Source organism: Carcharhinus amblyrhynchos, chromosome 8 (assembly GCF_965287045.1).
Source record: "Carcharhinus amblyrhynchos chromosome 8, sCarAmb.v2.hapA, whole genome shotgun sequence".
Taxonomy (NCBI): Eukaryota; Metazoa; Chordata; class Chondrichthyes; order Carcharhiniformes; family Carcharhinidae; genus Carcharhinus; species Carcharhinus amblyrhynchos.
In genome coordinates this window covers 113254108-113281028 of record NC_137331.1, presented here as the reverse complement: position 1 = coordinate 113281028, position 26921 = coordinate 113254108, and the positions used below count along the sequence as shown (strand labels likewise).

The 26921-nt window shown below is 42.6% G+C and overlaps 1 protein-coding gene across 1 annotated transcript in view; it reads left to right on the top strand.

Annotated features, from left to right (window-relative positions):
* LOC145346843 (piezo-type mechanosensitive ion channel component 2-like) overlaps nt 1-26921 on the top strand; it is an 895380-nt gene that overhangs the window by 668420 nt on the left and 200039 nt on the right. Inside the window, exons 23-26 of the mRNA XM_080194667.1 lie at nt 3784-3988; nt 5697-5798; nt 14231-14396; nt 21043-21286. Coding sequence (XP_080050793.1) covers nt 3784-3988; nt 5697-5798; nt 14231-14396; nt 21043-21286 — 717 coding nt within the window. The remainder of the gene's footprint in view (nt 1-3783; nt 3989-5696; nt 5799-14230; nt 14397-21042; nt 21287-26921) is intronic.

Genomic DNA, 26921 nt, shown 5'->3' with positions numbered 1-26921 from the left:
CCTGATAGCTATTTTCTTAATTAGCCACATATGGGAAAATCTCCAAGAGGGCATTTGAACCACCATGCGTGTTCAGGTTATTTGAGAGAACTATCCAAGCTATCCCTTTCCCAATAGATCTGAACATTCTTTCCCTTCTTGTGTTTATCCCATTCTCTACTGAAAATTATAATGTTTTCACTCCTATTTGTTAAGTCTGTTTGTAAACAACATATCTCAAAAACTAATAAATAGATGTCAACAAACTTAAGATACAGATGGACATTAAGACATCACAAGGAAGGGATGTTTTTTTTTGCCGAAGGATCCAGTTCCTAGAATTTTTTGAAGGATCTGTTAGCATTGAGAGATGAGGCAAGCTGCCATTTTTTAAGAATACCTGGATTGTTTTATTTTGAGTCTTGTTGATTGTTTTAGAATGGTGTGGATTGTGTCAGCTACTGTGCTACAACTTGTAACAGCTATCAAACTATGAGCAGAGCTTCCAGAGCAGGTTGTTGGATGTGGATTGATCTGACACTCACTATGCCCAAAGTCAGTTCAAAACTGCATAAGTGCCCACTACAATCACTTCCAATTCCAGCCAGTCCTGTAACCTGACCTCTGGCTTGGGGCTGGGGGTTGGAGTTGAGGGGGATAGAGAGGGGAAGGAGGAAGAGAGAAAAAGGGAGCAGAAAAGAGAGATGGGAATGGGAAAAGGGGTAGTGGCAGCAAGAGACAGTGGTGGGGGGTTGAGGCAAAAAAGGGGGAGTGAATGTATGGGTGGGAAGAGAATGAAAGGTGGTAAAGGGAGAGAAGGGTTGGGCTGAGAGGGGGTAGGGAGAGAAAGAGGAGGGGAGAGGTGGGGGGATGGATGGGGAGAGTGGGGGACAGGGAGAGGGGAGAGAATGTGAGGGGGAAGACAAAGGTAGAAGGGAAGATGGGGGGGAGAGAACCGCTGCAATTATTGTCAGATGCGGAGTTCTGCTGTGGAAGAAAATTGCTTGGGGGTTGTAGGGGGAGAAGATTTCTCTCAGGACGATTGTGGTGATGAGAAAACTGCTGCAATCTGAGGGTGGGAGTGTGGTACAGGATGGGGGAAGGTAATGGCGGGGTGTTGTTGCAATATAAATTAGGAAAAAAAGCAGAAAATAGTTTGTTCAAAACATATGTTAAAACTGAGTCTTCTCTTTCTAAAGTTAACTCAGTTTAAGATATATGAAGCTATGGATATTCAGAATTAGCACTGCAATTTCAGGCAATTGATGGCAGTGATGTCAGTTACATTACTTACAATGTTAAATGATAGCTAAATAATTGCTTTTGAGTGCAATTGATATCAGATGAGTGCAATTGAATGTTATTGGAGACATGCTGTTCTCCTCCCATCCAGGGAAATAGCCTGTAGGAGAGGTGTCACTGAATATCAGGCTGGTGCCTGCTTCTTCCTAGGGGGCATATAAATGTTGCAGAGTCCTGGCATGATGCATAAATGAGTGTCCGGGTGCCTTTTAAATATGGTGTCCAGATATGACAGCAACTTCCTGCTCGCCTTACAACATGAATCAGCATCAAACCCTCAATTGCATAATTAATTAGATGAGCGGCACACGATTGGGCATGCTCACCCATCTCACTTACAGCAGGAGTCCCTCAGGGATGCCACTCCCACCACAAACATAAGGTAGAATTTTAAGGATAGTCAGCAGAAAATCAGCATCTTTACCTCAAGAAAAGCTTGTTTGATTGACTCCTAATTGCTCACTGTATAAATAGTTGAATACATTTAGATTCAGAAAAGGCACATCTTCATCAAAAAGAATCTTAACTCTTTGTTATGACCGACTGAGGCAATTAAATAGAGGGGAGCCAGTTCACTGCTTCTCACCTAGTCATAATACTAGTTAGTTAATCATTTGTTTCTCATGAGCAGGTTAATTATAAATTGGATCTGGTCCATGTTGCAAAGCATCTTCTCTTCTTTTGTTTAGGTGTACAAAAGAAAGCATCCCCACTTTATCCCTGCATACTTTATACCTTTTTAAACTGTAATACTCTCATATTGTGTTTCGTTTAGACCCATTTCATGTGCCATCAACAGGCCAGGGGCAGCTGGCCAATCAGATCAAAACACAGAGATACAGCCTAGAATTAAATGCTACAGAAAATATTTGCCTGGGCCCAGGCCTGATGAGTGCATAGGTCCCAGCACTTTGCAAAATGTTGGTAGGAGTCTTCCTTGCAGCAACTAGTGCCTCTCCGGCAGCACTGCTGAACAAAACAGCTCACCAGCCTCTGATTGGTCGGCAGATCTTAGTAGGTGAAATGTCCACGCACAGTATCCTGATTCTGGGGAATGGTCTGTCACTCTCCCCTCAACAGCCTGATTCAACTTTTAACATTTACATTTTCCTTAAAATAAATCATTTATTCGAAGGTCCAAATTTTGGGCAGAAGTTACAACCCAGTGAGCAATGTGGGTCTCTCAGCACCTGTGACAGGTGAACCTTGTATCTCCACACAATTCTGACCATTGTGCTATTATTACAGGAACTTTTCTATCAACAGATGAATAACTATCTCTGCCAACCCAGCCTCTGCCATGTAGTGATAAAAGCTCTCATTGGGGGAGCAATTCCACTTTATTTCACTCATTTTTAATCGTAAAACAAATGAAAACTTACTAAAATTGGGTTGTAACCTCTGTTCAAGCTATACTCAAAATTTGGACCTTTTAAGATGTTGTTTATTTTAAACAAAATATAAATGTTGGAAGTTGAATTCAGAATTCTTCTTCCTAATTCTGTGGGCATGATCTACGACCTTGTTCCATCTGACCATTAGCAAGATGAGGTGGTAAGATCGGGCTGGAGGTGAAAGATCATTTTTCACCTCCCGCTATTATAGCGGCACTGTTTTGTCGGCAAAACCAGCTTCATGGCCATGAATGTCATTAGGGAGTCCCAGACACTATCATCCAGGTTCAGTCTCTGAGGTTTTCCCCGACAAGAATCACATATGACCCTCATTAACAGGGACCAGTCATGATGACCTCGCTAGGAGATCAGTGGCCATTGGAGCCCCCAGGTGTTCAAGGGCAGGGTTGGGCAGTGCCCATGGAACAGTGCCAACCTGACAGTGCCTGCCTGGGACCATGGCACTGCTCATTGGACACCTTAACTGTGCCAGGTGAAGCGTTAAGGGGGCAGAGCCAGAGTGGGGTGGAGCCAGAGTGGGACGGATCCAGAGTGGGACAGAACCATGACAAGGGGGGAAAACAAGCAGGGAGTTCCGCAGGGATGGGAGGAAAGAAACTCTGCCAGGGTGGGAGAGAAAAGGGGAACTCTGCCAGGCAGGCGATTTGTAGGAGAAGAGGGAAGGAGGGAATTCTGCAGACTGGGTGATCAGTGATTAGGGAGGGAGGGAACTCTCAGGGGGAAGATCAGTGGCAGGGGTTGGATGTGGCGATGTCCTTGGAAGGGGGTCCCAATATCCACGGGAGGCTGGGGGGGTTCTGATGTACGTGGGGCAGTAAGAGATCCCCCAGTACTGAGAAATTGGGGCACTTACATAATGGTGCCCCTGGAGCTCAGCAATTGGCTTCCCTGACAAGCTGAGGCTCCGCCACCTCTCCCTCCCCTGCTGGTGACAGTCGCATCCTACCGCTTTTTTTCACTAAGTGTCATAAGGTTGCCTTTTCAAACTCGTCAAAAAAACAGATCTGTAACTCTCCCGTTTTCTCGCTCGTTTGGCACTTTGCCTTTTCCTGATGATACAATTTCTATTCATTCACATTTCCCGCAGATATGTTTTTTGATGACTGTCAATGTGATTGGTCAACGGATGGATCTATATGCTATGCTTCATGCATTTTGGTTATTTGCATTACTCTACCGACGCCGCAGAAAAGCCATTGCAGAACTCTGGCCTAAATATTGCTGTTTCCTAGCATGCATTTTGACCTTTCAGTATCTACTTTGTATTGGCATCCCACCTGCTGCCTGTAAAGGTACGTGTGCTGCATTTTAAAATTATTTGAACTAATATCAGTAAACTTGAATTGTGACAATAATGACTTGATCTTCCTTTGATTTAAGTGTCACGCAACCTGTGTAACATTGGCACAAAATAGTAATGAAAAGTCAGCAGTCAGGAGGTAATGATTGTTGAATAGAAATTCATATTATTGATTTTGACAATGTGAACACTTTCTTCATCTCTACTCAAGTTTTTACTATTGATTAAAATGCACAAATTCTGTTTCTGCTTGAGCAGGTGAATTTACAATTATTCACTTCTAGTGTGCCCAAAGATCAATACAACATAGGGACAGGCCCTTCAGCCCGCTAAAGCTGCACTAACACAAGATGCCATTCTAAACTAAAGACCTTTTGCCTCTATGTGGTCCATATCTCTCTACTCCTTGCCTATTCATGTATCTGTCAAGATGTTTCTTAAATATTGCTATTGTATCTGCTTCCATCACCTCCTCTGGCAGCACATTCTAGGCACTTACTATCATCTGTGTAAAAAGCCCACGTCCCACATCACCTTTAAACTTTTCCCCTTTTACCTTAAATTTGTGTCGTTTAATAGTTGATATTTCTACCCTGTGACTCTGACCATCCCTTCTATCCATGCCTCTCATAATTTTGTAAACTTCTATCAGGTCACCACTCAGCCTCCGATGTTCAAGTGAAAACAAGTTTGTCCAATCTCTCCTCAAAGCTAATACCCTCCAAATCAGGTAACAATCTGGCGAATCTTTTCTGTACCCTTTCCAAGGCCTTCACATCCTTCTGGTAGTGTGATGACCAGAACTGTATGTAATTTTCCAAATGTGGTCTAACTAATGTTCTATACAGCTGCAACATGACTTGCCAATTTTTATACTCTCCTGATTGATGAAGGCAAGCATGTCATATGCCTTCTTGACCAACTTAACCACTTGTGTTGCCACTTTCAGGGAACTGTGGACTTGTACACCTAGATCCCTCTGTATGTTAAAATTTCTAAAAGTTCTTCCATTTACTGTCTACTTCCTTCCTGCATAAGACCTTTCAAAATGCATCACTGTGCATTTGACCAAATTAAATCCCAATTGTAGAAGAACTCCACCCAAGTCACCAGTCTATCTATCTCTTGCTGTATCCTCTGGCAATCCTCCTTACTTTCCACAGCTCCCCCAATATTTGTGTCTTCCACAGGCTTACTAATCATACCACCTACATTCTCCTCCAACTCATAGATATTGCAAACAACAGGCATCCCAACACTGATCCCTGCAGAATAGCACTGGTCACAGAAAAACACTCTTCTACTGCTACTCTCTGTCTTCTAAGCCAGTTCTGTATCCATTGTTCCAACTCACCATAGATCCCATGTGACTTCACCTTCTGTATTGGCTACTGTGATTGTTTCTGTTTAGTATTAGCTATAAAGGGAGGGGGACAGGTTTCTCTTTAAGTATGAAACAGACTTACTTTTGAGTCTTGCTTTAAAATAACAAACTGATAGAAGAACCGTGTACAACATTTTGAGCAATATGCCGCCCTGCATTCACAGCTGAAGTAGAAATAATGTAATTTTTGTCACTTTTCTTATTCATTTCAGATAGCAGTCAGTGATTATTTACCAAACAAAATGTAAACAGAAGCGTTCCATTATCCAAATAAATAGCGATCAAAATGTCTCACAGTACTTTTATTGAATTGCAGACTATCCATGGAGATATGCCAGTGCCAAAATCAACTCAAACTTTATTAAGTGGTTGTACTTTCCAGACTTCATCACAAATCCAAATCCAATGTTTCTTATATGTGAGTACAAGAAATGTTTTAACTAGCATTAGTATTAGAGATTGAATTCACAACTACAATATGAATCTGGTTGGTGTTACTTGGAGTACAATAGCAAGACAGAGCACTAATATACCTATTGTTTTGTTTCATAGCTTCTTCCTGTTGTGCATTCATGCATAACCAGCTTTCATGCATGATGATAACATCTAAATTCAACTCCTTGAACAAATATTTTGAAATGCTTATTGTGCAAATGCTAGTTTGCATTTATATTTAACACATTTTGCTAATTTATAGCAAAGTAGCCAACCAAATGATCATAGCTTTAATATTCTTTTAACAATGCTGAAAATATTGATGACATGTTATGATAGTATTGTATCATAAAATAGCATAAACCCAGTCAAGTCGTGAGGCTAAGTCTAAACCACTACAACTGTCTCAAATTCCAGTTAATTTCGAAATGGACAAATCAACTGTCAAGTAGAAGTTTATTTTAATTCTATTAGTTGCAATTGCTTTGTAAAACGCACTTTGACTTGAATTCCCATTGGCAAGACAAGAGAATCCCTCCACTCCTTTCCATCTCTATGAATGTTATGCATTGTTTGTATAGCATGCAAGGTGGGAAACATGCAGCTGGGAGGCTAGAGAATCTCACCCATGATATTTAAATTTTTCTGTTCAAGTTGTGGAAATTGCAATTTTTACTTATTCAACAATTGAAATAATTCATTAAGATGCATATAAGAAGCTGAGAAATGGTAATGTTTGGGGATGTCTAGGAACATTCTTCTTCACAATCTAATATTAGCCCCTTTAAGAAATTTCTGTTACCACGAATTTAAAAACAGCCCTGCTTAACACCGGGATCGTCCAGTCCCACCAAAAGTCTATGGACATTTCTGGGCAGCTGAATCTTCTATGGCAGTCCCGCTGCAATGAGGCAGGAATATCCCGGTCTTCATCTTTTCTAGTTAGTATCCATGCTAAAGCACAGAAATGGGCATGGCAATTCAGCTAACAGTTGTTTCATTCTCCTAAATGAAATGCAATCTTGCTTCATGCTGCAAAATTGTTTTTGAAACGGATGCATAAGTATGTTTACAACCACAAATAACACAGCATTTTGACATAAGTCCCATAAAAATATCTATGATTGACTAATCAATTCAATGAGAAAGTTTGTATTTCTGCCTCTTTTCATCACTAGATTGACACCTCATTCTTTCTATTTATAATTTGTGAAAAGCAGACTAAGTTATAGAAAGGCTCACATTTATTTTGTAATGTCCAAAAGTAACTGTCTAGCTGATACCCACAACTATTATTCGACAATACTTGTAACAGATATTGATGCCAGTGACCTTTATTAGGTGGTCTAACTGTGCATAATTATACTGTCAGGATGACCAGATGAAGTTTTTGATTTGATTTATTATTGTCACATGTATTGGTATACGGTGAAAAGTATTGTTTCTTGCATGCTATACAGATAATGCATAATATTCATAGAGATGGAAAGGAGAGAGTGCAGAATGTAATGTTACAGTCAGAATTCCTAACTCTCAGACAAAATCAGTAAGGATAGGCAACAACACCCTCTCCACAATCATCCTCAACACTGGTGCCCCACAAGGCTGTGTTCTCAGCCCTTTACTATACTCCTTATACTTCTGTGACAATGTGGCCAAATTCCCCTCCAATTCGATTTTCAAGTTTGCTGATGACACCACCATAGTGGGACAGATCTCAAACAATGATAAGTCAAAGTATAGGAATAAGATAGAGAATGTGGTGAACTGGTGCAGCAACAATAATCTCTCCCTCAATGTCAACAAAACGAAGGAGATTGTGTTCTTATGTTCTTATGTCATCGACTTCAAGAAGCATGAAGGAGAATATGCCCCTGTCTACATCAACGGGGATGAGGTAGAAAGGGTTGAGGGTTTCAGGTTTTTAGTTGTCCAGATCACCAACAAGCTGTTCTGATTCCCCCATGCTAACACTATAGCTAAGAAAGTCCACCAACATCTCTACTTTCTCAGAAGATAAAGGAAATTTGGCATGTCAGTTACAATTCTCACCAACTTTTACAGATGCACCACAGAAAGCATTCTCTTTGTTGTATCACAGCTTGGTATGGCTTCTGCTCTGTTCAAGACTGCAAGGAACTACAAAAGGTCGTGAATGTAGCCCACCCATCACGCAAACCAGTCTCCCATCCATCGACTCTGTCTACACTTCCTGCTGCCTTGGCAAAGCAGCCAGCATGATTAAGGACCCAATGTACTCTGGAATTCTCTCTTCCACTGTCTTCCGTCAAGAAAATTATACAAACGTCTGAGGTCATGCACCAACTGACTCAAGAACAATTTCTTCCCTGCTACTGTCAGACTTTTGAATGGACTTACCTTGCATTAAGTTGATTTTTCTCTACACCCTAGCTTTTACTGTAACACTACATTCTGCACTCTTTCGTTTCCTTCTCTATGAACTGTATGTTTTGTTTGTATAGCACACAAGAAACAATACTTTTCACTATGTTAATACATGTGACAATAATAAATCAAATCAAAAATCATAGCTAGGGTGTAGAAAAAAAACAATTTAGTGTAAGATAGGTCCATTCAAAAGTCTAATAGCAGCAGGGAAGAAACACTTGATTTGATTTATTATTGTCACATGTATTAACGATGATGTGGTGATGTTGGCATTTGACTGGGGCAGGCACAGTAAGAAGTCTCACAACACCAGGTTAAAAGTCCAACAGATTTATTTGGTAGCACAAGCTTTTTAGGAGCACTGCTCCTTCATCAGGATTTGGTTCACAAACAGGGCATAGACACAAACACAATTACAAAATAATGGTTGGATGTGAGTCTTAACAAGTAATCATGCCTTTACAGGTACAGACAATGGGATTGGAGAGAGGGTTAAGCACAGGTTAAAGAGGTGTGAATTGTCTCAAGCCAGGCAGTTAGTGAGATTTTGCAAGCCCAGGCAAGTCGTGGAGGTTACAGATAGTGTGACGTCAATCCAAGATCCTGGTTGAGGTTGTCATCATTTGTGCAGAACTTGGCTAACAGTTCTGCTCGGCGATTCTGCGTTGTTGTGTCTTGAAGGCCATCTTGGAGAATGCTTACCCAAAGATCAGAGGCTAAAGGCTTTGGAGAAGATGTTGTAGCTCTTCCACTCCAGGGGAGTACTGGATGACAAAGGGTACTCTGTCCATCGTGTCCTCTGTTTGTTTTCTGAGGAGATTGGTGCAGTTTTTCGCCGTGATGCGGCAAAACTTTCGATCGATGAATCGAGCATCCAATCCTGTTCTTATGAGGGCATCTTTCAGTGTCTGCAAGTGATCCTCCTCATCTGAGCAGATCCTGTGTATGTGGAGAGCTTGTCCATAGGGGATGGCTCCTTTAATGTGTTTAGGATGGAAGCTGGAGAAGTGGAGCATTGTGAGGTTATCTGTGGGCTTGCGGTACAGTGAAGTGTTCAGGTGATCGTCTTTGATGGAGATGTGTGTGTCCAGGAATGCAACCAATTCTGTCCATGGTGAGTCTGATGGTAGGATGGAACTTGTTGATGTCATCAGATAATTGTTTCAGTGATTGAATCCAAAGGAAGAAAATGTCATTGATATATCTCGTGTAAAGCATCAGTTGGAAGTTCTGTGCAGTGAAGAGATCTTGTTCAAACCTATGCATGAAGATATTGGCATATTGAGCTGCGGATTTGGTGCGAAACACAGCTTCATCGTCCAGTACTTCGCTGGAGGGGATAAGCTACGACATCTTCTCCGGAGCCTTCAACATGTCATCGATGAAGATGAACATCTCGCCAAGGCCATCCAACACCCTCGCTACTTGCCTTCAAACAACCATGCAACCTCAAACAGACCATTGTATGCAGCAAACTACCCAGCCTTCAGGAGAACAGTGACCATGACACCACACCATTTGCCACAGCATGTCTACAAGACGTGCTAGATCATCGACACGGATGCCATCATCTCAGATGAGAGTACATTGGCACCCAGGCTGAGAAGGTTGTTAAGAAGGCGTATGGTGTGTTAGCTTTTATTGGTAGAGGGATTGAATTTCAGAGCTGTGAGATCATGTTGCAACTGTACAAAACTCTGGTGCGGCCGCACTTGGAGTATTGCGTACAGTTCTGGTCGCCACATTATAAGGAAGATGTGGAGGCATTGGAAGGGTTGCAGAGGAGGTTTACCAGGATGTTGCCTGGTATGGTGGGAAGGTCTTATGAGGAAAGGCTGAGGTACTTGAGGTTATTTTCAAAGAACAACACAGCACGGGAAACAGGCCCAACGAGCCCGCGCCGCCGTTAGAGAGATGAAGGTTAAGAGGTGACCTAATTGAGGCATACAAGATGATCAGAGGGTTAGATAGGGTGGACAGTGAGAGCCTCTTTCCTCAGATGGTGATGGCTAACACGAGGGGACAAAGCTTTAAATTGAGGGGTGGTAATTATAGGATAGATGTCAGAGGTAGATTCTTTACTCAGAGGGTACTAAGGGCGTGGAATGACCTGCCTGCAGCAGTTGTGGACTCGCCAACTATAAGGGTGTTCAAATGGCCAGTGGATAGGCATATGGATAACATTGGAATAGTTTAGGTTAGAGGGTCATTAAATTGGTTCCACTGGTCGACGCAACATCGAAGGCCAATGGGCCTCTACTGTGCTGTTATGTTCTATGTACATCTACCAGGTACATGGTACATACTCTTGCAACATGGCCAATGTTGTCTACCTGATATATTGTAGGAAAGGATGTCCTGAAGCATTGTACATTGGTGAGACCATGCAGACTCTGTGACAATGGATGAATAGGCATCACTCAACAACCACCAGGCAGGAGTGTTCACTTCCTGTCAGGGAACACTTCAGCAGTTGAGGGCATTTTGCCTCTGATTTTTGAGTAGGTGTTCTCCAAGGCTGCTTCAAGACACACGACAATGCAAAATCACCGAGCACAAACTGATAGCTAAGTTCCGTACACATGAGAACGGCCGCATTCGAGATCTTGGGTTCATGTCACACTATCTGTAAACCCTACGACTTGTCTGGTCTTGCAAAATCTCACTAACTGTCCTGGCTTGAGGCAATCCACACCTCTTTAACCTACACTTAACTCTGCCTCCAATCGCGTTCTCCGTACTTGTAAATACTTGACAATTTGTTAAGACTCGCATTCCAACCATTATCTTGTACTCGAGTTTGTGTCTGTATGCCCTGTTTGTGAATCAAATCCTGCGCTAATCTGATGAAGGAACCGTACTCCAAAAGCTCATGCTACCAAGTAAATCCATTGGACTTTAACCTGGTGTTGTGAGACTTCTTGCATGTATTAACAGCGAAAAGTATTGTTTCTTGCATGCTATATAGACAAATAATACCATTCATAGAGAAGGAAACGAGAGAATGCAGAATATAACGTTATTGTGATAGCTACATGTAGAGAAAGATCAGCTTAATGCAAGGTAAATCCATTCAAAAGTCTGACAGCAGCAGGGAGGAAGCTGTTCTTGAGTTTGTTATTACGTGACCTCAGGCATTTAGAACATAGAACATAGAACACTACAGCACAAACAGGCCCTTCGGCCCACAAGTTGCGCCGATCACGTCAACACCTATCTATAACCCCCAATCCCATAAAACCCCATATACTCATCCAGAAGTCTTTTAAAAGACCCCAGCGAGTTCGCCTCCACCACCACTGACGGCAGCCGATTTTGTATCTTTTTCCTGATGGAAGAAGGTGGAAGAGAGAGTGCCAGGGGTGCGTTGGGTCCTTAATTATGCTGGCTGCTTTGCCGACGCAGCAGAAAGTATAGACAGAGTCAATGAATAGAGGCTGATTTGTGTGATGGATTGGGGTACATTTACGACCTTTTGTAGTTCATTGTGGTCTTGGGTAGAGCAGGAGCCATTCCAAACTGTGATACAATCAGAAAGAATGCTTTCTATGGGCATCTGTAAAAGTTGGTGAAAGTCGTAGCTGACATGCCAAATTTCCTTAGTCTGAGAAAGTAGAGGCGTTGGTGGGCTTTCTTAACGATAGTGTCGGCATAGGGGAACCAGGACAGGTTGTCGGTGATCTGGACACCTAAAAACTTGAAGCTCTCGGCCCTTTCTCCTTCAACTCCATTGACATAGACAGGGGCATGTTCTCCTTCGTGCTTTCTGAAGTCGATGACAATCTCTTCCAACTCAAGAACAAACATGTTCTTGAGTTGGTTGGTACATGACCATAGACTTTTGCATGGTTTTCCTGACAGACATAAAAGAGAAAATACTGGGAAATCTCAGCAGATCTGGCAGCACCTCTAAAGAGAGAAAAGAGTTTATGTTTCAAGTCCAGATGCCTCGATAACTCTTTTAGCTCTTTTCTCCAGAGCTGCTGAAATTTTCTAGCATTTTCTTTTTTGGTTTCAGATTTCAGCATTTGCAGTAATTTGCTTTTAAAGTTTAAAAGTTTATTTATTTATTAGTCACAAGTAGCTTAAAACTGCAATGCCGTTACTGTGAAAATCCCCTAGTCACCACACTCTTGCACCTGCTCAGGTACACTGAGGAAGTATTTAGCATGGCCAGTGCACCTGACCAGCATGTCTTTTTGAACTGTGGGAAGAAAGCAGAGCACCTGAAGGAAACCTACACAGACACAGAGAGAATGTGCAGACTGCACACAGACAGTGACCCAAGCGGTGTCGTCAAACCAAGGTCCGTGGCACTATGAGGCAGTAGTGCTAACCACTGTGCCACCATGGAAGAGAGTATGTATGGAGTGTGGGGGGTACTTGATTATGCTGGCTGCTTTTCTGAGGCAGTTGGAAATGTAGACTGAGTCAATGGATGAGAGGCTAGTTTGCACGGTGGGCTGGGCTTCGTTAAAAAATGTGTGTAGTTTCTTGCGATCTTAGTCAGAGCAGATGCCATACCAAAGGTTGGTGAGAATTGTTTCAGATATGCTGAATTTCCTTAGCCTTCTGAGAAAGTAGAGGCATTGGTGGGTTTCCTTTACTACTGTATCTGTGTGGAGGGACCATGAGAGGTTGTTGGTGATCTGCACGCCTAGAAACTTGAAGCTTTTGACTATTTCCATTTCATCCCCGTTGATGTAGACAACAGTAGCAGCATATCCTCCACTATGTTTCCTGAAGTCAATGACTGTCTCCTTCATTTTATAGACATTGAGGGAGAGATTATTAATGTTGCACCAATTCACCCGATTCTCTATCTCTTTCCTGTACTCCATCTCGTCATTGTTTGAAATCCATCCCAATATGGTGGTGTCATCGGCAAACTTGAAAATCGAGCTGGAGGAGAATTTGGCCACACAATCATAGGTGTATAAGGAACATATTAAGGGGCTGACGGTACAGCCTTCCGGGCACCGGTGTTGAGGATAATTGTGGAGGAGGTGTTGTTGCCTGTCTTGACTGATTGTTTACCCTTTCCCCTTTCTGATGGCTATTAAAAGTCATAAATGAAGTGAAAACTGATGTCTTCAATTCAGTACCTACCGAGGAAATACAACTCAAATTTTAAACAAATAAAAATTAAAGATTAAGATCGGAATTTTATGACCTTGCTCAGATGAGGTTCATAAAATCTCTCCCACGACCAATGGTGAATTCCCTTCTGAGCGGGATGCCAGTAAAATTCCAGCCATAATATCCCAAGCAGTTCATAACACATTGCTGTACTGATGAGGAATGCTTGAGTAGCAAGAAATAGGATTGGTGTGAGCCAAACAGTTCAGGATCCTGCTCCACTATTTATTAAAACCATGGCTGAACTTCCCCACCAGCTCTGCTTTTCTGCTGTGTCTCTGTCTTCCGTAATTTCCTTTGTGCCAAAATATTTGTTAGGCTTTGCCTTGAATGTACTCAATGACTGACCATCCAATCCTTTTAGATATAGAATTCCAAAGATTCACATACTTCTGAGTGATGTAGTGTGTCCTCATCTAAGGCTTAAATAACCAACACCTTATCATGAAACTGGTTCCAGAATCTTTGCTCAGGACAAGTAACCTTTCATCATCAACCCAGTCAAACTCATTTCAAAATTTTATACATTTCACTGATATCATCTCTCATTTCTCTAAACTCCAGAGAACATTCCAATCGATTTTTTTTTGCCTGTATGGTGAGGTCCTTATCCAAAATTGATTCTTTTGTTTGTGGTGGGGAATGTGGTGAAAAAGACACTCGGTCAAGGTGCGCAGCCAGTGCTCTTTTCAGAGAAGGGAAGGAACATTGATTGCTATGCTAAGTTCTTTTCTTAATACTGATGTCATATTGCATCTTAAATGTTACAAAAAAGCATTCAGAAACTCATTCTTTCTGTGATGTGAATAGTTTAAAATGTAGAAAAAATGTCAAATAATAATCTAAGATGGCCTTGCTCTTTCTCAGATGATTTTATGATGTTGCTGTGTGCATCGCTGCAGTGGCAAGTGTTTGAAGATGAAAACAAAGCTGCGATAAGGATAGTTGCTGGGGACAATGTGGAGATTTGTAGAGATTTGGATGCAGCCACATTCAGTCAGCATAACCCAGTACCAGACTTCATTCATTGCAGGTAAAGCATTGAATCTGGTTGTAATGTTTCATACTTAGTGAGAAATAGTTATTGATCTTGGCATGTGCCAGCACATTTATTTTCTTTAATGGGTTTGTTGTAGCATAATATTCCTTATTACATTTTTAAATATGAAAAATAAAAATCACCAGCAAATTTAGTGGAGGTTTATTCATGGTACAGTTCTCTCCGTACAATATTTTGTATGCAACTGTAATTATGTTCCTAATTAAAGCACATTGTATAGTTAACAAAGACAACAGCCAGGATTTTCCCCAATATCAACACAGGCCAATGTTGGGCAGAAAAAGCAGCATTGAATGACAATCTTCTCTGTCTTATAATATGGAACTTCAAAACAAAATTTCAAGGCACTGATCTCATGACATATCGCAGGCAGGACAGTCCTCTGATGTGCCCGACCCACCACCAACTCAGACACTCGATGATCCAGGGCACCATTTCTAAAGGTTGTCCCAGCATACAGCAAGCAAAACAGTTCACGCATATGCCCTTTGACACACCCCTGGCACTACCCAGGCATTTGCTGGCACAACCTGTGCACTACCTTGGCACTGTCTGGCATCAATCATACACAAACCTGGTGCTCCTGGCACTACGTGGGCATGCCTGTGTGTGATGTATGAGATGTCAGTGTTGGACTGGAGTAAACACAGTAAGAAGTCTCACAACACCAGAGTTAGAGTCCAACCAGTTTATTTGATAGTAATCCCACAAGCTTTCGGAAACGGTGTTCCTTCGCCAGGTGTGTGGAAGGTTCTTCCTGCAACTTAAAAACCCGGACAGCTTCTGACTCTGAACCAAAACTGAAAGTAAGTCCTTGATACTTCTGTTGAGTAACCACCTGACTTTGATTTGTCAATCAATCTTCCCCCTAACAGTTCAAAAGGCCATAAAATCCAGGACACTGCATAAAACCTGGAGTAAAATAAACAAATCTACTTAAACCATTGAAGCAGCAATAAAAGGACTGTGAAGCAGGCAGCTTTGTGCAACAACAAAAAAAAGCTTAAAATCTGCAGAGAACATGATTTTTTAAAAAAATTCTTAATAGCACACTAGGCTTCTTTCAATAAACTCAGGATGATGATTTATTATAAAACAAAACTTATTTTAACAAGTTGGTTAACACACAGTTGTAATCAAGAAGAATGAAGTAAAAATTCCTCAGCAAACACACAGACACATACACACACAATGCTTTGTATGGTGCATCTGTAAAAGTTGGTGAGAGTCGTAGATGACATGCCAAATTTCCTTACTCTTCTTAGTATCACAGCTGCTATTTATCTAGATAGATGGAGAGAGGTAAGAGAACAAACATTGGCCAGGATTTTCAACTCTCATTGACGTTGGGTGGGGTTCAGCAATGGAGCAGTAAATATTGCGAGAAGTGCAAAGTGGTGTTTTATGTCAACTTGAAAGCATCGAGTGATTGTTCCCTCCTCCCATCAGTGACAGGCTGTGTTTTCTAATATTCACTATCAAAAACTTATTGTAATAAATAATCATATTATCATTTGCCAGAATCATACCCCATCAAAAAATCCATCCCCGCAGTGTGATCACAGATTTGCAGACAAAACAATTGGTCTTTGAAGGTTTGCACCTAGCAAGCTGTCCTCCCAGGGGAGCTCAAGTGAGTGCAGGGAAGAGGGTCATCCCAGAATAGTGCCAGGGCACCACCCTCACACTCAGCACTACCTTGGTCCCTTAAGAATTAACCTGGCGCTACCCAGGCAATGCTTGGTCTGCTTGATGCATGGGCAGTGCCTGGTTAGTGCCAGAGGGTGATTAGGTAGTCATAGAATCCCCACAGTACAGATGGAGGCCATTCAGGCTATCAAATCTGCACTGACTCTCTGAAAGAGTAACTTACGCAGACCCCATCATATAGCCCTACATATTTACCCAGTTAATCCCCCTAACATATCTTGGGGCAATTTAGCATGACCAATCAACTAAACCTGCATATCGTTAGGTTGTGGGAGGAAACCTGAGCACGCTGAGGAAACTCACGCAGACATGAGGAGAATGTGCAAACTCCACACACTTATCTAAGGCTGGAGTTGAACCCCGATCCCTGTTGCTGTGAGGCAGTAGTGCTTACCACTGTGCCACTATGCTGCCATTAGTGTTCCCTTGATTCCATGCTGTGCCAGGGTATTGCCTACTTGATGCCTGGGTAGCACCAGGGATGCTAAGGAGGGCCAGCTGTGCATTAGGCTGGCCTTTGAAAGTGGTGCCCTGGATCACCAATTCACTGAGTTGGTGGTGGGGTGGTCGAATCAGAGTCCAACCCACCAGCAATATGTTGTGGGAACCATGACATAGAATCATGTAATCATAAAATCATTTAGCACAGAAGAGGCCCTTTGCCCTATCGAGTCTGCGCCGGCACATTAGAAACCCAAATGCTCGCCAAAGCCCATCAGCCAGCACTTGGCCCCTGACTGTTATAATGTGTCAAGTATTCACCTAGATACTTTCCAGGGCAGCGCAGTGGTTAGCACTGCTGCATCACAGTGCCAGGAATCCAGGTTCGATTCCTGGCTTGGGTCACTGTCAGTGTGGAGTTTGCAAATTCTCCCTGTATCTGCATGGGTTTCCTCTGGGTGGTCCGGTTTCCCCCCACAGTGCAATGATGTGCAGGTTAGGTGTATTGGCCATGCTAAATTCTTCCTCAGTGTACCCGAACAGGCGCTGGAGTGTGGCAACTAGTAGATTTTCATAGTAACTTCATTGTAGTGTAAATGTAAGCCTACTTGTGACTAAAAAATAAATAAACTAAACTTTATAAATAAATAAACTTTTAGAGGATGTGTTTTCAGAGTTCTGCACTATATGGCGGAGAAAACTACCATTGCCATCAGCAGCTTCAATACCATTTTTGCCACCTGATATCGAGGAAATCATGGCTATCAACTTCTACTCCAGATCAAACCAAAATTAGCAGTGCAGTTCTGCATCCTTATCAGACTTCTGCTTGATCCATTTTGGGACTTGGCCTTATTTATATGCTTTTAGTATAAGACTATTATTTACAAAGAAGCAGAATAAATACCTCTCTCAATATTTAGAATCATTTTCTGAAGTGTAAAATCTTTCAAAATATTTTGAAATATTTTGAATAATAAAAGGAGTAGGGGGCGTGAGTATGGTTGGTGGCATTCTGGCAAATAGGGTGCAGGTGAAGGCTGGGATGAAGGCGCTTTATCTGAATGCACGAAGCATTCGGAATAAAGTGGATGAGCTGGTGGCGCAGATCAGCACAAATGGATATGATCTGGTGGCCATTACAGAGACGTGGCTGCAAGGTGACAGGGACTGGGAGCTGAATGTCCAGGGGTATCAAGTGTTTAGGAAGGATAGGCAGGAGGAAAAAGAGGGGGGCGTAGCTCTGCTGATTAAGGATAGCATCAGGGTGGTAGCAAGGGATGATATAGGAACGAAAGAGCAGAAAGTGGAATCGTTGTGGGTGGAGATTAGGAACAGCAAAGGGAGGAAGAAGCTGGTGGGTGTCGTTTATAGGCCCCCGAATAATGATCTGGAGGTGGGGCAGGCTGTTAACGCGCAAATAAATGCGGCATGCAGGAATAGGACGGCGATAATTATGGGGGATTTCAATCTACATATTGATTGGTCGACCCATGTTGGACGCGGTGGGCTTGAGGAGGAGTTCTTGGAATGCTGCCGGGATAGTTTCCTTGAACAGTGTGTGTTGAAGCCGACGAGGGAGCGAGCTATCTTGGATCTGGTGTTATGTAATGAGGCGGGTAGAATTAGGGACCTTGTGCTGAAGGATCCTCTTGGGAAGAGTGATCATTGTATGGTGGAGTTTCTGATGCTGATGGAGGAGGAGAAAGTGGGTTCCCGGACATGTATCCTTTGTTTGAACAGAGGGGAGTGTGGTAGGATGAGAGAGGAATTGGCGAATGTTGATTGGGGGAGTGTGTTGGATGGTAGGTCTGCTGAGGAACAGTGGAGGATCTTTAAGGAGATCTTTCTTGGTGCTCAGCAGAAATTTATTCCGATGGTTAAAAAGGATCATAGGAGGAGAGATAATCAGCCGTGGATAACGAAGGAGGTGAAGGAAAGTGTTAACTTAAAAGCGGATGCGTTTAGAGTAGCTAAGAGTAGTGGGCGAGAAGAGGATTGGGAGAGGTTTAAATGTCAACAAAGAATGACAAAGAAATTGATAAAGAAGGGTAGGATAAACTATGAAGCTGGGCGAGCGCTTAATATAAAAAAGGATAGCAAGAGTTTTTATAAATACATAAAAAGGAAGAGGCTGGCTAGGGTGAACGTTGGACCCTTAGAGGATGAGAGGGGGGACTTAGTGGTAGGGGTTGGGGAAATGGCTGAGGCCCTGAATAACTTTTTTGTTTTGGTCTTCACGGAGGAGCACGTGAATAATTTTCCGGGTGTTAGCGATGGAAAGATGGTAGGAGTGGAGGGCCTGAATGAAATTATTGTTACTAGAGAGGCGGTGCTTGACAGACTGGAGGGACTGATTGTGGACAAGTCCCCAGGACCGGATGGAATGCATCCTAGGGTTCTGAAGGAAATGGCGGAGGTGATAGTGGATGCCTTGGTGATTATTTTCCAAACGTCGCTGGATTCCAGGGAAGTGCCGGAAGATTAGAAAACGGCTAATGTTACGCCGTTGTTTAAGAAGGGTAGCAGGCAAAAGGTGGGGCATTATAGGCCAGTTAGTTTAACGTCTGTTGTAGGAAAAATGTTAGAATCCGTGATCAAGGAGAAAATAGCGAGGCATCTTGAGGAGAATTGTTTGGTAGAGCAGACGCAGCAGGGTTTCGTTAAGGGGAAGTCGTGTCTGACGAATTTATTGGAGTTCTATGAGATGTGTCTAGGGTGGTGGATAGAGGAGAGCCGGTGGATGTGGTCTTTCTTGATTTTCAGAAGGCGTTTGACAAGGTGCCTCACAAGAGGTTATTGCAGAAGGTCAGGGGGCATGGAGTTGGGGGTAGGGTGTTAGTGTGGATAGAGGATTGGCTGTCAAATAGGAGGCAGAGAGTGGGGGTCAATGGGTGCTATTCGGATTGGCGGTTGGTGACTAGTGGAGTGCCCCAGGGGTCGGTGCTGGGGCCTCAGCTATTCACCATTTATATAGATGACGTGGAGGAGGGAACCGAGTGTATGGTGTCGAAATTTGTTGATGACACCAAGATTGGTGGAATGGCAAATTGTGTGGAGGGTGTGGAGAGTCTGCAGAAGGATCTAGATAGGCTGGGCGAATGGGCCAGGAAATGGCAAATGGCATTTAATGTTGGCAAATGTGAGGTTGTCCACTTTGGTAGGAATAATGGTAGGAAGGACTATTACTTACGTGGCGAAAAACTGCAGCATGCGACGGTGCAGAGGGACCTCGGGGTCCTTGTGCATGAGTCGCAAAAACCCAGCCTGCAGGTGCAGCAGGTGGTCAGGAAGGCGAATGGGATGCTGGCCTTCATAGCGAGGGGGATTGAATGTAAAAGTAGGGAGGTCTTGCTGCAGCTGTATAGGGCACTGGTGAGGCCGCAGCTGGAGTACTGTGTGCAGTTTTGGTCGCCGCACTTACGCAAGGATATTTTGGCCTTGAAGGGAGTGCAGAGGAGGTTTACTAGGCTGATTCCGGAGTTGAGGGGGTTGAACTATGAGGAGAGGCTGAATAAACTAGGCTTGTACTCATTAGAGTTCAGAAGAATGAGGGGAGATCTCATTGAGACGTATAAGATGTTGAATGGGATGGATAGGATAGAGATGGAGAGGCTCTTCCCGCTCAGAAAGGACAGTAGGACTAGAGGGCACAGCCTCAAGATAAAAGGGGGGGCGGTTTAGAACGGAGTTGAGGAGGAACTTCTTCACTCAAAGGGTGGTGAATCTCTGGAATTCTCTGCCCGTTGAAGTGGTGGAGGCTGCCTCGCTCAATATTTTTAAGACGCGGGTTGATAGGTTTTTGATAGGCAAGGGGATGAAGGGTTATGGGGAGAGGGCGGGAATGTGGAACTGAGCCACGACAGATCAGCCATGATCTTATTGAATGGCGGGGCAGGCTCGAGGGGCTAGATGGCCTACTCCTGCTCCTATTTCTTATGTTCTTAATTCCTTAAGATTATATTCTTAGTGATTTGGCGGTCCAGACACCGAACTTACTTATATTGAATTTTACCTGCCATTACTATGCCATATATTTTGTTTCAAGGTGTGCAAGAAACATAAGTTAACCTGAAGCTTTATTTTAAGAGGTTTGAACTGTTAGAAGACAAGTTGATGACTGATTTCAGGAAGTAAAGAGGTGATTAATACCTGGAATATTTCTCTAGATAAGGTAGTAGAGATGAAACCCAAATTATTTGCAAGAACATTAGGGGCCAGATTCTCCGACCTCACCCGCAACTGTGATTCTCCGGTCTTGCTGCAGTGAACGGAGATTTAGCTGAGTGCCAATTTCTCCATTCTCGCCAGCAGTGGTGGCAGGGCATGAACAGTTGGAGAATTCTAGGTTAGATGTTGTGATTGGGGAACTGTAGATTGCTGTGAAAAAATACTTCGTGAGCTGAGTTACCTGGTCTTTATAATTTTATAATTTGATATTTCAATGTTTTCTTTCATCCAAACACAGATCCTACCTCGATATGATCAAAGTTATTGGATTCAGTTACCTATTTTGGTTCGTGCTTACAATCATCTTTATCACAGGAACCACACGAATCAGCATCTTCTGCATGGGTTACTTAGTTGCCTGTTTCTACTTCCTGCTGTTTGGTGGAGAGCTTTTACTAAAACCAATTAAAATAATCCTGCAATACTGGGACTGTCTTATTGCCTACAATGTTTTTGTGATCACAATGAAGAATATTCTATCTGTAAGTAGTGAATTATAAAAACCAGAACAGTTAGGGTCTAAGGTGTGTTAAAATGTATTTTTATTTTGTTGGTGAAACATTTACTATTGTATCATTATTGTTACATTGTTAAGGCAGTCAAACCCATTTTCTTCAGATGGTCAGGCATAGGGTGTGATGGCAAGAGAAACAGGTATTTCGAGGTAAATATATAAGAGCCTCAGTCCTTGTAATTATCAAACAGGTTTGATGTTCTTGTAACTTGTGTGGATGAGAGCAGGGCCTTCAGGGAGGATGAACAAACTGCCCACAGTACTGGGGTGTTATTCAAGTGGGGGGTTGTTGAAATGAATATAGTTGTGGTAGTTGACAGTACAGTTAGGAGGATAGATACTGTGCTCTGCAAATGAGAATGAGAGTCTGAAAGCTGTGTTGCCTGCTTGGTGTCAGGGTTAAGGACATTTCAGGGCAGAATTCAGGAAACTGTAGTCCAGTTAGTCTAGCATCTGTCATTGGAAAAATGCTAGAATTCAAAATTAAAGAGGTGAGAGCAGGACGTTTAGAAAATCATAATACTATCAGGCAAAGCCAGCATGACTTGCTGAAGGGCAATTATGTTTGACAAATTTATTAGTGTTACTTGCAGGGCAGATAAAAAGGAACCAATAGTTTTAAGCATAGATTTTATCACAGAGCAGATGCACCAAGTCGGGAGATTTATTAGCCCGACCCTCAAAAAATTCAATTCACAGGTCAGATTTTTAGTTGGAGGAAGGAGCACAGATTGAAATAAGAGAGGGACGGGCCAACCCTGGAGTAAATGCACAGCCTGCCAGATGTGGAGGCCAGCAGGGTGCAAGGCACACCTCCATGCCTTGGCGCTGTGTTTAAGTAAATAAAATTAATAATAACCAAAACAAACTTTCCTTTGTCCCTCAGCTTCTCTACTCCCATCCCCATCTATTCCTACCCATGCTTCTGACATAACCTCCATGGACCACATCCCTTCATGTAAACCTTATACCACCACCTATGCTAACTGAGTACCCCTCAACACATCCCATGGGCCCTGGGCCTCTATGCCAACTTGCTGCCAATTCATTCCCTTACCCACCATCTTTTGCCCTTAAGCTGTCCGTGCTAACTCACCTATCCTTAGACTTCCCTTGATAGCTTTGATACTTCCTGGATAGCTTTCACAGGTTTGATAACTTTTACACTTCCTGGACAGCTTTCAAAGGTTTGACAACTGGGCAAGTCCTTTACCATTCATTGACAGCAGGACAATTCCTTGACAGCTGTATAGTACTTTAAATGTTCCTTGATAACTGGGCAGTTCTTTGACAGCAGGAAAATTCCCAGACAACTTGACAGTTCCAATAATTTTGTGCGTAAAAAGTGCGCAATCATTTTCACTTTTAGCAATCCCAAAGGGTGCTTCACTTCTCCCAAAAGTGTAATTAGATGGTATGTAAAAGGATACCTTACCTCTCCAAAGGGATATCCTAGTTATGCAAACACATCCACTGAGTTCAGACTTCTTAACCTGTTCTAATCTGCGCACTCTGGATATAACTTTCCTGTTCTTTCAAAACCCCTTTCAATAGTGGTAGCTGTTGATTTAAATGGCCAACAGCTTTTGCTAATTGTACATGCACGAACCCTAGGATGACTTTAGTACTGCTCCAGGTTTAGAGGCAGAACTTCAAATTTTCAACCATTTCTGCGATTTTCATCAAGATGAGAGCTAGAATATTGAGTACAGTTCTGGAAACCATACTATAGGAAGGATGTGAATGCATTTGAGAGAGTGCAGAGGGGATGTCAAGGAGGTAAGTTCTCTGCCCAGGCACCCCTCTGCCACTGCCAGGTTGCAGAGGGAGGGCCCCCAAGGGACCTTAGGGCTGGGGATATTCAGGTGGGGGAGGCAAGTGTTTGGCCTTGGAACTGTCCCCTGGGAAAGAGGTCTCATGACTGAATGCCCCTTCTAGCCTTGGGAAACCTGAAGATTGCTCTTGGCGTGGAGATTTCAGACAGTTTTCTGATCAAAATCTTCATTCTTGTCTGTATAAAGCATTTTTTCAAGTCTTTCAGCCTTCCGAGAAAGCTCAAAATCTTTAAAGTTTTTGAAATCCATTGCAAATCTTTGAAAATCTTTGTTTTCATACAATTTCATGGTCCAGTATCTTTAACTAGCCTTTTACTGACAACGTGATGGTTTTTACACAGAAGTGTTGATGAGAGAAAATGTGTGAAAGGCAACAAAGTGAAAAAATGGAGAAAAGACAAAGTGGAAATGAAACAGAAAGACTGAGAAGGAAATAGAAAAAGTTGTAGATTAGAAGTCAAGAAAGACAGAGGCATATTTCTTTTTGTTTTTGTCTTTTAGTAATACAGTTATCAATTAATTTGTTCAATGTTACATTAATAATTTTGGTTCTTACTTAAAAAAGTATGAATTAGCATCAGAGGGAGTGCAACAAAGATTCAGATTGTTTTAAAAATAAAGATTGAATAAGCCCATTTTGTGTGAAATTAAAAAAAAGCGGTAGAATAAAATAATAGAAGGGTATAAAATTCTTAAGTTAAAATTCTTAACAGGAATGATGCTCGGAGGATTGCCCTCTGGTTTGAGAGTCTAGAACTGGGACTTACAGTCTCAGAATAAAGCATCAGCCATGGAGAACTTAAATGAGAAGAAATCTCTTCATTCAAATAATGTAAATCTTTGGAATTCTCTATTCTAGAAGACAGTGGGTTTTCAGTTGTTTAATATATTTAGGATAGAGATCAATAGATTTTGGTTAGCACTGCTGCCTCACAGTGCCAGAGACCTGGGTTTGATTCTGGTCTTGGGTGACTGTGTGGAGTTTGCACATTCTCTCCGTGTCTTCCTCTGGGTGCTCTGGTTTCCTCCCAGAGTCCAAAGATGTTCAGGGTAGGTGGACTAGTCATATTAAATTGCCTCTTAGAATCCAAAGATGTGTAGGTTAGGTGGATTAGCAGTGATAAATGCAGGGGTTTGTGAGATAGTTGCAGACTCATTGGGCTGAATGGCCTTCTCCTGCACTGTAGGGATTCTATGGTTAAAGAAATTAGGAAACATGGGGTAATGTGCAAAGGGTGGAATTGAAGTAGAGGATCAGCCATATCATATTAAATCACAGAGGTATGTCTGAAGGACCGAATGGCCAACTCTTGCTCCTGTTTAGATGTTTTTATGTTGTAAACTCCAATCAGCAATATTAATAGTTAAAATAGGCAATAGTTTTCTTTCCCTCATATGCCAAGAGCCAAGACCAATGATTCCTCGATTTCTTTTTTGTTGTGCATAATTTGTGTGTTGTTTGTGAAAATATGTTTGAGACTGCTGCGGAGCCACACAAACCTGTGTCTCTAAAAAAACTTTTTGTGCAGCTTTTTTGTTGTACTGCATAGTACATTCCTGATTGCTGCATGCAACTTACAGGTACTGTATAATCGTGTCATTGAGGTCTATAGCATTGTCAAGGTTGTTGACATTTCGCCACCCACTCTTTTCTTTCAGTGAGTTACGTTTACAGTTGCTGCCACCCATTTTCTTGATTGAAATCCTTAAATTTTCCTGGGTGGAGGGTATGTTTCCATTCTAAGAACATAAGAACATAAGAAATAGGAGCAGGAGTAGGCCATCTAGCCCTTCGAGCCTGCCCCGCCATTCAATAAGGTCATGGCTGATCTGAAGTGGATCAGTCCCACTTTCCTGCTTTCTCCCCATAACCCTTAATTCCCTTGTCTGTCAAAAACCTATATTCAGCGAGGTAGCCTCCACCACTTCAACGGGCAAAGAATTCCAGAGATTCACCACCCTTTGAGTGAAGAAGTTCCTCCTCAACGCCGATCTAAACTGCCCCCCCCTTATCTTGAGGCTGTGCCCTCTAGTCCTGATATCCTTTCTAAATAGGAAGAATCTCTCTACCTCTACCCTATCCATCCCTTTCATTATTTTATACGTCTCTATAAGATCCCCCCTCATCCTTCTAAACTCCAGCCAGTACAGACCCAGTCTATTTAATCTCTCTTCATAGTCCAACCCCGCTTATCTCCAGTATCAGCCTAATGAACCTCCTCTGCACTCCCTCCAAGGCCAAAATATCCTTGCGCAAGTGCAGCGCCCAAAACTGCACACAGTGCTCCAGCTGTGGCCTCACCAGTACCCTGTACAGTTGCAACAAGACCTCCCTGCTTTTATATTCTATCCCCCTTGCTATAAAGGCCAGCATTCCATTCGCCTTCTTGATCACCTGCTGCATCTGCAGACTGGGTTTTTGCGACTCGTGCACAAGGACCCCCAGGTCCCCCTGCACCGTAGCATGCTGCAGCTTTTCACCCTTTAAATAGTAATCCCTCCTACTATTATTTCTGCCAAAGTGGATAACCTCATACTTGCCAACATTATATTCCATCTGCCAGGTCCTCGCCTACTCGCTCAGCGTATCCAGATCCCTCTGCAGACTTTCCACACCCTCCATGCAATTTGCTTTTCCATTCATCTTCGTGTCATCAGCAAATTTCGTCACCCTACGTTCAGCCCCCTCCTCCAGATCATCTATATAAATGGTAAATAGCTGAGGCCCCAGCACTGATCCCTGCGACACTCCACTAGTCACCAACCGCCAATCAGAATGGCACCCATTGATACCAACTGTCTGCCTTCTATTAGACAACCAATCCTCTATCCACACTAACACCTTACCCCCAACTCCGTGCACCCTAACCTTTTGTGAGGCACCTTATCAAACGCCTTTTGAAAATCTAGAAACACCACATCCACCGGTTCCCCTCTGTCTACCACACTAGTCACATCCTCATAGAAATCCAATAAATTCATTAAACACGACTTCCCCTTAATGAATCCGTGCTGCATCTGCTCTATCAAACCATTCCTTTCTAAGTGCCTCGCTATTTCTTCTTTGATGACGGATTCAAGCATTTTTCCAACTACAGACATTAAACTAACCGGCCTATAATTCCCTGCCTTTTGTCTGCTACCTTTTTTAAACAGCGGCGTAACAATCTTCTGGCACTTTCCCGGAATCCAGTGAATTTTGGTAAATAATCACTAAGGCATCCACTATCACCTCTGCCATTTCCTTCAGAACCCTGGGATGCATTCCATCCAGTCCACCATCAGTCCCGTTAGTCTATCAAGCACTACCTCTCTAGTGACAGTAATTGCATTCAGGCCCTCAACTCCTACCATCCTTCTATCTTTAATATTTGGCAAACTATTCGTGTCCTCCTCCGCGAAGACCAAGGCAAAAAACTTATTTAAGGCCTCAGCCATTTCCTCATCTCCCACCACCAAATCCCCCCTCTCATCGTCTAAGGGTCCAACATTCACTCTAGCCAGCCTCCTCCTCTTTATATATTTGTAAAAACTCTTACTGTCCTTTTTTATATTTAGTGCTAGTTTAGCCTCATAGTCTATCCTTCCTTTCTTTATCAACTTCTTAGTCATTCTTTGTTGATTTTTAAACATTTCCCAATCTTCTAATCGCCCACTAATTCTAGTATATACATATTTGGAAAAAATAGTGCTGTGAAATAGTATTTCACGAGAGTTAGTTATCTCAAGGGCTGAGTAAAGGCACTAAAAATACAATGCAGTTGTGTT